The sequence below is a fragment of the Camellia sinensis genome, chromosome 14, assembly GCF_055761805.1.
Source record: "Camellia sinensis isolate YWXY chromosome 14, ASM5576180v1, whole genome shotgun sequence".
In the NCBI taxonomy this organism is placed as follows: domain Eukaryota; kingdom Viridiplantae; phylum Streptophyta; class Magnoliopsida; order Ericales; family Theaceae; genus Camellia; species Camellia sinensis.
In genome coordinates this window covers 102133278-102144423 of record NC_138974.1, presented here as the reverse complement: position 1 = coordinate 102144423, position 11146 = coordinate 102133278, and the positions used below count along the sequence as shown (strand labels likewise).

The following is an 11146-nucleotide window of genomic DNA, read 5'->3' as shown; positions in this document are numbered from 1 at the left end:
AATCAAGGTTAAAGAGCTCGAAAACTCAAAAATGGCGGAAAAAGAGAAAAGAGAGAGTGAAAAGTGAAAAGATTTGACCCAGAAAGTGACTTTAAAGATGTGATTCTGGACAGACCACTCAAGTGGTCAAATGTGCACTCAAGCAGTGTATCAAGATTTCTAGTATCTCAGACAATTTTGAAAAACAGAGCTGGAAGGGTCTATGGAGCACTCAAGTGGTGAAACTTGCGCTTGAGTGAACTATGCACATGGCACAAATTCACCAACTTCAAACAGGCATAACTCTTGTTCGGACTCCATTTATGGTCGTTCTTTTTTCCAAATTGAAGCCCCAAAAGTAATATTTTCAATGGTTCTAACCTCACATCAAGATTCAAAGTGTGGAGAGAGAAAATGATAAAAGAGTGAAGACTACTCAATAATAACAATTCGAATTTGGAGTTTTTGATCCAATGTCGCCCACCCACTATGGTAACACCTTAACCAAGGCTCAAATATCGACTAAGAAGGTTCTCAATCATGATAATCAAATAGTTAAAAATAATTCTATTGTACTAGAAAGTATGGAAGTGCTACAACACTCGCGTGCCCAGTGGTGGCCATTTGAACTCCCAACTAGTAGAATTCAAAACTAAAGGTGTTCTTCGTGTTCTTGAGCTTCCTAACTTGGTTTTCTCTACCTCCAAACCTCAAAAAATGATTTCTAAGGTACAATAACATGTGTGTGTGTGTGTGTGTGTGTGTATGTGTGATGCACAATTCATTGGAAAAATATGTTTACACATTAATTTCGAAGTTTCAAAGATCAAAACATGATTTTTCTTCAAAAATTATTCAAGATTCAATTTTTTTCAAACTCTTTCTTATCTCTTCATTTTCAATTCTCTAAAACAAGATTCCAAGGCTTCAAAACATGAAATAATGATACAAAACCTATAAAAGCTCATTTGTATGCAACAATTTCGAAACCTAACCAACTAAAAACAAGTTTCATTCCATGAATTCGTCAACCTAGCTTGTTTCCATACTTCCTCTGTTTCTCTTCATTTAATCCTTCCAAATCTCAGTTTACATGAATTTCTAACTAGATTAAATTAACAATACTAGGTAGATGGTTGAGTTTCTTACCTATTGATGATTTTTCTTGAATATCTACGCTTGAATTCATTCTCCTTCTTATTTCTTTTTTTTTTTCCCTCTTCTTTCTCTCATGATCAAAATTTCTTCCAACTTCACAATCTTTCTTCATCTTTGTCTCTTTTGTAGGACGTAATTAGCTTAAGTTACTAATCACTCCATTAGCTTAATTAACGAAGCTTAGCCCTAATTAATCATACTTAGCCTCTAATCCTCATAAACCTAATTAATCCTACTCTGGCCCTAATTAATCTTACATTACTTTTACTAATCCCACTTAATTTCCAATTACGTACTCATTAGACTCTATTCATTAAACTAAGATCATTAAGCTCCTCACTGAGGGTTTTCTAAATCATCTAGGCATTCAATTCTCAAGTCCAAAAGGAATTTCCCTAACTCTTCCACACTTATCAAATTTTCTACATTAAAGATCCATGTTCAAGTTTTTCTAAGTTACCTAGCTTTTCTGTACATACCCCACAAAGTCTTAATTCTTCTCTAGCTAGCATGTCACATGTACAATACAAGATAGCATAATCAAATTCCTAATATAAATGAATGCATGAATGCAATGCATGACTCGATTGTCACACTCATTCCATTCTACATTGCACTCATGGAACCAGATCAAGGGTATAGACTGTCTGGCATGCTCGGACCCCCTCGGTCCAAGAGAACTCATACCATCGCTAAGTGTTACCTAAACACCACCAAATTTATCGATTTCTAACTAAGAGGACCTTGGCAGATACATCGTGTGGGTTTTCGGTCTTTCACCGTAGACTATCGAGCCAAATTATTCCCAACCTTATCTATACAAGATCCAGATTCACCACCCTTATCCAATTGAAACCATAATATTTTAATCAAAATAATGCAACGCATGCCAATATATAATTCTCAAAAAATTTGCTCCATGCACCTCCGTTTAACAACAAGTTTTCGTCTCCATGAATTCAACAACTTAACAACACAATAAAAACATGGTTTTTGTCAACCTATTGTATCAATGTCTACAATAATACCATGTTCCACCACTGGCCAATACAATTATTCCACCATTGGCCAATACAATTATTTCTAACATTGATATAATCTCACAAATTATATACATTCAACACCAATTTCAATATAATATTGTTTATTTCAAGTTTTGCACAATTTCACAAATTAGGATTTTTCACAATTGAGACATTTTCAATTTGAAACACGCTCATGCTATTTTATAAATACACGCACACACACACACAAAAAGAAAGATTTGATAGTAAAAATATAAAGAAAAATCCAACCATTCATAAACCCTAAGTTTTTGTTACGCTTTTTTCAAAATCTCTACCAATAATCTAAAATTTATTTATCAAAAATACCACATATACACCGAGAAACCCATATATACTAAACAAATAAAAGAAAATCCTACCTCAAATGGAGAAGAATAAAAATTGAAAAATCGAAAAAGGGGCAAATGAACTTTTTGCTTTAATGATCTCGAAGCCCTCGTTGAACTCTACAATGCTATACCTTGGGTCGGAGATCGATTCTCACTATAAGGTGGTTAAATCTAAGCTTTTAATGGAGGCTTAATGGTGGAGAGAGAGAGAGAGAGAGAGAGAATGAGTGGTGTAAAAATGCCTAAGATCTCTATATATAATAGAAGCATAAAAGTAGCTTTAGGTCCCACAAATTTAAGTAAAAGTGCAACTTTCACGGACTAAAATCAAACAAACCGCTCAAGCAATCAAAAGTTGCTCAAGCGATGAAAACTTGCTTGCAAGAACTCTGTTTTTTGAAACTGACCACTCGAATGGTTAAAAGTGCGCTTCAGTGATGAATGGGTGCATGTAGGATCTAAATTTTTGACAAACAGAGCTATTTGGGTCTATGGACCACTCGAGTGGTCAAAAGTTCGCTAGAATTTCGAACATGCATCACTCTCTCATCTGAACGCCATTTGAGGTCATTCTTGTGTCTAAATCGAAGCCCCTGAAGTAAACTTTCCAATGGTCCTAGCCTCGTTATGATTCAAAGTGTGGAGAGAGAAAATGATAAAAGAGTGAAGATTATTCAAAAATAGAAATTCAAATTTCGAATTTTTGATCCATCCTTTCCTAGCCATCTTGCTAACACATCAATCCAAGTTCTAAACATCTAGAAAGATGTCTCAAATAATAATAATTGAAGGTCAAATTCAAACCCATTATTACCATGAGTCCGGAAACCATTCAAGTGCTAGGTAACAAGTACCAATTAATATAAACAAGTTGAGTTTAAGACCCAGGATGCCACAAATATAAAAAGAGAAAATTAGATAAATCTTATAAAAAGAAGGTAGTGAAAAATTAGGAAACATCCAAATGAATAGTGAAAGAAAAAAAAAAGTTCAAATTTAAGAATTCAAAAATAAGATGAGATACATCCGAAAAGGAAAAAAAAAAATTAATATAGTTCTAACAATAGAAAAACTTGAGAGGACAGTAGCTTAAAAATTAAATAAGAGTGAAATGTCATCCATAATTTTTAAAAGTTGTAAAAAAAAAAATAAATAAATAAAAGAAAAAAAAAACTTAAAGAAGAACTATGGTAGTAGGTTAACAATTAGATAATGTGAAATATTGCCAACAATTTTTTAAAATTTAAATTTTGTGTTTTTAAAAAAATAAGCATTTATGATATCATATTATACATTCTTTTTTTTTTTTTTTTGATCGGCAAAGAAAACTTTATTGATAATGCACGCACAAAGTACAAATTTTTTTATGATATCATATTATACATTCTTAACTCCATTTTGTGTCTACTACCTATAAATTTTAACAATTTTTGTATTCTAAAACTACTTAATCAAAAATGAAAATAAAAATAAAAAGATGGGAAAGAAGGGCACTTATCAATCAGTCCTGTTAACTAGACTTATTTACCTAAAAGTTCTAAACAATAAATTTATTACTATAAATTTATTCCTAAAACAAGAGAGACTGATAAATTTATTGATAGGACTTAATGGGTAATAAGTTTCCTAAGTAGGACCTATTAAATTCAAGGGATGACCATTTTATTTTTTAATTTTGTTTTGTGTTTTTGTATTATGAAGCTACTATATATATATATATATATATAGCACCACTTTTTCTTTTTCTTTTTTTTAAAAATAAAATCTTAATTAGTTTTATTTTTATTTTTTGTTATATGATAATATAATCATTCATTTTGAATAATAAAGTCTTACATAGAACACGAATGACTTTAATACTTCTCTGACAATAACACGTGTTATACATGACAGAGGATATGTATTTTTAATAAATCATAATAGTTGTATTTGTAATTTTTCATTTAGTAACAGGCTTTTCGAGTATTTTTTTGATTTTTTAGCTAAAATATGATGTAAAAAAACTAGTATGTTTGGGATGAATTTTTGACTTTTTACGAAAAGATGTGCAAAAAGTAGAGAGAAAATAGAATCTTTAACTTTTTGAGATTCCGTTTGGCAAGGAGGTTTGCGGCTATTATGGCCACAAAAGACAAAATAGACTATTTTAGCCACAACAAACAAAACATCACGTCCAACCCATAATCATTACACTCTTCTCTCACAAAAAAAAATCAAAAAAATCAAAAAGTCAAAAAGTCCTTCCCAAACCAAGCTTTTTAGCCAAGACTAAAATAGTCAAAAAAAGCCGAAAAGCCAACAAGTCAATCCACTTCTCAAATGGAGGCTACTTTTTGACTAAAACAGTCACTTTCCAAACGTGGCCTAAGGATTCTCAATAAGGATGACCATTTTTTCCTATCTCGTTTCGCCCCAGTATCCCCCATTCCGCCTAATACAGATTTTTCATCCTAATGAGGAAGTGGGGTGGGGATGAATTTTGCTTCATCCGCCCCGCTCTCACCCCGTTAATATTTACTAAATATATTTAAGGAACATATGACCAAATTATGCTTTTCTGCTGGTTTATAGTTATGACTTGATTATAACTCATGTGGAATTAATTATGACTTATTGTAACGTTAGATATGACATTATTTTGGTTATAATTCATAAGATCATTGATTATACTTCATGTGTTGCTTAGTTATGACTATTTTTTTTTTTTTTTCATTGGTTATGACTATACCCATATATTTATATGTATATATATCATCTAATATTTTCAATATTATAAAATTACAATTCAAAATATTTATAACTTTTATTAATATTTTTATTTTTTAAGTTATAAAATATATCCCCACCAACCAACTTGATTTGTCCCACCGTTGATAAAATAAGGGACAAGTGCTGGGGGAATACAAACTCATCCTAAATCCGTTTCGTGGCCATTCCTAGTCCTCAATTTTAAGTCGTCAATTTTTTAGTTTTTTAATAAGATAAATTATAAATACACTCCCTAAAATTTATTTAAAATATAAATTGTCTCCTGTAATTTGAAAAATTATAAATATTTCACTGTCAGAATTTTTTATTTAACATAATTAATTAAAAATGTGAAGTTTCTAACCGTTCACCTATACAATAGTAAAATTATCTGAATTATTAATTGAAATAAAATTTTAACATTATTAAAATCTGTTAATTAACTTGATAATTTATTAATAAAATAACCTGTTTGTTATGAAATTACAAATCTTATGGGGCATAATTTAACTTTTAGAACCATAAGGAATAATTTGTAATTTAATTACACCTCAAGAGATGTGTTTGTATTTGTAATTTAAGTACACCTTAAGAGATGTGTTTATAATTTACCGTTTTTAATATATGTATTTCTTAGACATTAAATGAAAAAAAATAACGAATCCTAAAACGCTCCCTTATGCCCACAAACTCAACCATCACTAATGCTTTATTTATTTTTATTTTTTTTTAACAAGAACTTGTATTTTAATAAGATTTTTACTAAGAATAATGGTGTGAATGGAATTATTCCTTTTGATATTCTCACAACATTAAATGACTGAGAATATAAGGAAATTAAGGTATTTGATGACAGAAAATTCTGTAGCAAGTCAAAACAACCCTAAAATTCAAAGATGGAAAAACTTCGAAGTTGAAAGATGATACCCAATTGTGAGCTCCGCAACAACAGTATGTTCAAAACTAAAACCCCACCCTCTTAAATCTACTCTTCTTCTTTTTCATTCTTTTTCATCATCAGTTTTACCAATATCAATAACAGTACCAATAACAATATAGAACTCCGTAAAAATGGCAGAGAGAAAGGAAAACATAGTGATGTTGCCATTCATGGCACAAGGTCACTTAATACCCTTCTTAGCCTTAGCTCTCCAAATAGAGCAAAGAGGCTACAATGTAATCTTTGTGAACACCCCACTCAACATCATCAGACTCCAACAATCTCTCCCACCCACCTCTTCCATTCGCCTCCTTCAAATCCCCTTCAACAGCTCTGACCACGACCTCCCTCCCGGGGCCGAGAACACCGACGTCCTGCCCCCAAATCTCATCTTCAGCCTCGTCAAAGCCTCCATCTCCCTCAAGCCCCCTTTCCGTCAACTCATCTCCGACCTCACCACCCAGCACGGCGGCGCTCCGCCACTCTGCGTCATCGCCGACATATTCTTCGGCTGGTCGGTTGAGGTCGCACACGAGTTCGGAGTGTTCCACACCATTTTCAGCTGTGCCAGTGCGTTCGGCCTGGCCTGTTACTATTCCCTGTGGCTGAACTTGCCTCACCGGAATACTGACTCTGCCGACTTCAGCTTCCCTGACTTCCCCGAATCTGGCCTATTCCACACCACGCAGCTGGCGGCGAACATGTTGGCGGCTGATGGAAACGACCCACCTTCCATTTTCCACAGGAAAAACAATCTGACATGGTCAAATTCCGATGGACTTTTGTTTAACTCAGTTGAAGCGCTAGACGGGATTGGATTGGCCTATTTCAGGCGTAAATTAGGCCGCCAGGTTTGGCCGGTTGGGCCAATACTTTTTCCAGGAGTTCGATCCGGCAAACATGCCGGAATTACAGCAGAGAAATGCATCGAATGGCTCGACGCAAAACCAATAAATTCAGTACTGTACATATCATTTGGGTCGAACAACACAATCTCAGCATCACAAATGATGCAATTGGCTAAAGCGTTAGAGCAAGTGACGAATGTAAATTTCGTATGGGTTGTTAGGCCGCCATTGGGGTTTGACATAACCACGGAGTTTCGAGCAGAGAAGTGGTTGCCGGAGGGATTCATAGAGCGGGTTGTCGATGATCAGAAAAGAGGGTTAATTGTGGTACAATGGGCACCCCAGATGGAGATTTTATCCCACAAGTCCGTGGGCTCGTTTCTAACACACTGCGGGTGGAACTCGGTGCTGGAAGCGCTCAGCCGCGGAGTTCCGCTGATGGGGTGGCCGATGGGGGCAGAGCAGTTTTTCAATGCCAAGTTGTTGGCTGAAGAGATTGGGGTTTGTGTGGAGGTGGCAAGGGGGATTAAATTTGAGCTTAAGCATGAGGATATGGTGGAGAAGATAGAGTTGGTGATGGGCCAGAGTGAGAAAGGGAAGGAAATGAGAAAGAAAGCTGGTGAGATGAAGGAGATGATAAAAGATGCCGTCAGAGATAAGGAAGGTATTAAGGGGTCTTCTGTGGAAGCCATGGATGGGTTTCTTAATGCTGCGTTGTTGACGAAGGAGAAGACAAAAAATGGTTACACACAGCACAACACAATTAGTTAGGATGAGGAGGGAAAAGAAGAAACAGAAACCAGTGTTTTAAGTCATTGGGTTGGTGATATCAAAATAAGAGAATTATGGAACTTTGTTTACAGCCCCGTTCAATCGTTGGGAATAAAATTTTAATTTTAATTTTTGTTTTTATTCTTATTTTGTGCATTTCTATTATTTAGTATTAGGGGTGTAAAAATGGTCTATGGCCCGGTTAGACCCAGGTTTAAGCCCAGCCCGGGACCCTGGGCCTGGGCCTGGACTGTCGTTTTGAAGCTTGGCTCGCTTGCCCAGCCCATTGGCCCGCTTCTCTCTCTCTGTTTCTCAACCTCAATTCTCATCGCACTACCAACACATCTCTTTCCGACGAATCTCTCATAGCCCAGCCACATTGTTGTTCTCCTCTTGTCGTCACAGCCCAGAGTACGTGGGAGTCCTCCACCGTTGTCGGCCAAGATGCATAACAAACGAAGTGAGAGATGAAGAGAACGCCTTGCCGAAGTTCTCCACCATCGACTGTTCTCGAAAAAGACACAAGAGTGAACATAGTTCTGTTACACGGTCTTGGGTAGAACTCATCCCAAAAGCTAGCTATTAAGGTGAGGGTGTCCTCACGCTTATATGCTTAATATTACTTTAGTACTCAGGCGATGTGGGGCTTCGCTTCACACCCTTCCTCACGCCTAGCGTGCTCACTTAGCAGCACCTGCGGGCGTGAAGGCCAGGGACACGTACCCTACCCATCCTTGAGTACTCTGGCTCTGATATCATGTTACACGGTCTTGGGTAGAACTCACCCCAAAAGCTAGCTATTAAGGTGAGGGTGCCCTCACGTTTATATGCTTAATATTACTTTAGTACTCAGGCGATATGAGACTTCGCTTCACATTGTTTTAATATTACTTTAGTACTCAGGCGATGTGGGACTTCGCTTCATACCCTGCGTCACGCCCAGCATGCTCTCTCGGCAGTACTCGCGACGTGTAGGCTAGGGACACGCACCCTACCCATCATTGAGTACTCTGGCTCTAATACCATGTTTTAATATTACTTTAGTACTCAGGCGATGTAGGACTTTGCTTCACAGGTTCATCCTCCAAGATGTTGGGTTATAAATTGAAAGCAAAGAGCTTTTTGATGAAGTTTTGAAAGTGAATGAAAAATATCTTTGATTTATCTAATCTGAATTACAAAGCTCTGTTATTTATACAATCTTTCTAAAGGTAGTTATGTATCTATTCTATAGCTAAGTATATAACAGAGTTTATACAATATTTGCTAGGCTACAATTTTTGACTCTTTGTTCATGATCTTGATGATCTTGATTCTGTGATGTGATTATTTCATCACTTTTCAATTGTGCTGGTTAATGTTTAAAAGTGTTTATTTATTTATTTATTTGGGTTAAGAGTTCTATAAATTGGTTCACTGTGATATATAAAAAATCATTATCATATAAAGTTGATCAGAATATGCCAGTGATATTCCAGTTCATCTACCTTACTGGAAAAATATTTTTTGAAAACAAAAAAATAAATGGAGAGAGAAAAAATTTAAAAATACTACCAAATAGTTTGACAATATCTAATATTTTATGTTTGGGGGAGAAAAGGAAGTGTAGAGAAGTAAAGTATTTTAAATACATAATTGTGAATGTGGTTAAAAAGTGTTTGTCGAAAATCTTTTATGTTGTGCTTTGATGATGAGTATATAGGTTGGTGTTTGTGTGTTGGTGCTTTATCTTATTTTATTTTATTTAGTTATCTTCTTCACATAACATCTTCTTTGTCCTTCATTCTATCATGCGTCCCGAATTTGCCTTATGGCTACACATTGCCATTGTCAAATACACACAATTTCTATGGCGAGCTAGCTTTGCTTGAAGATGCATGTACCAAAGTTTAATTATTTTCCTCAAAAGAGAGTAACACACTTTCATTGTTGGATTATTTTACTTTTGATTTTTAATAATTTGAAAACATAACCAAACATAGAAATTATTTTTTTATTTATTTTAATTTTTTATTAAATATATTTAATATTAGTCTCATTTTAAAGATATATTTTCAATGATATTAATTTTATAAAATTAAAATTTTATATTAAAAATTATATATAATTGAATTATATATAATGAAAAAGGTTAAAATAGTTCTTTTAATTTTTTATTCAGAGAGAGAGAGAGTGTGTGTGTAGGAAGTGGTGGGACGTGGGAGATAGAGTATCAGAAAAATATGTATATAATTTAACTAATTTGAACTGTAAATTTTAAGTGGGGTGATGTGGTCCAATTTGGACTGTCCTCGGAAGAAGGCCTAGAGAGAGAAATTGGAAAGGATGCTTGCTCCCCGCGTCGAACACTTAGCACAACGAGTCTAGATCCTCTCCAGCCTTTTCTTTAGGTGACGACCCAAATTGGGTCACGTCACCCTACTGAAAATTTACGACTCAGATTAGCTAAAAAAAAAAATCAAATTTCAAATTAGAGGCCAAATTCTGAAAGAGAAGAGCTTTAACAAACAAACAGAGAGAGAGAGAGAGAGAGAGGGGGGGGGGGAGAGGAGACGCATATTGGAACGATACAACCACCATCGTCGTTCTCCACCGACGACCACCGTCCATTGACCATTGTTGTCCGCCGGAGCGAAGAAATCTTTTTGTTTTAGATCGTCAATCTTCATCCATTGCTGTTTCTTACGCCATAGATTGAACCAGGTTCCTTCTCAAAACTCTGAAATCTAGATAAGTTCCTCTCTCAAACTCTAAAATCTAATTTTAAACTTGGATTATAAAGTGGATAAGGAGATATGGGAGGGAAAATTTGAGCTTTGTTTTGTTGTTTTTGGAATTTGATTTTTTTTTTTTAACTAATCTGAGTCGTAGATTTAGTGGGATGACATGGTCCAATCTGGATCGTCACCCGAAGGAAATGATGGAGATGCACAAAAATATATTTTATTTTTTATATATACATCCACCAATACACACATATGTCTATTAAGTGGTTTTGTCCCATGCCACATCAACATACAAAAATATATTTTATTTTATATATTTACATCCACCCATATACACACAAAAGTGGTTCTGTCCCACGCCAACCACTCGATGTGGCACACACCAAAATTAAATATGTTTGAATTTTAAATTTGTAAAATTTATTTTTAAAATATACAATCAAATTGGTTTTGTTTGGCATCATATGTTGGAACTCAAAATCGTCATAAAATGAAAAAAAATAAGCTAAAAATTGACAAAATAAAATGCCAAATCCAAGCTATAATTATTTCAATTTTTATCTCACAAAATTTAAACAAA

At 34.7% G+C, this 11146-nt stretch overlaps 1 protein-coding gene across 1 annotated transcript; it reads left to right on the top strand.

Annotated features, from left to right (window-relative positions):
- The first annotated feature begins 6114 nt into the window (after positions 1-6114).
- Positions 6115-7981, top strand: LOC114290893 (UDP-glycosyltransferase 92A1). Its single transcript, XM_028234892.2, has one exon. The coding sequence runs from the start codon at positions 6353-6355 to the stop codon at positions 7838-7840; it is 1488 nt and encodes a 495-aa protein (XP_028090693.2). The 5' UTR covers positions 6115-6352; the 3' UTR covers positions 7841-7981.
- The last annotated feature ends 3165 nt before the right edge of the window (positions 7982-11146 follow it).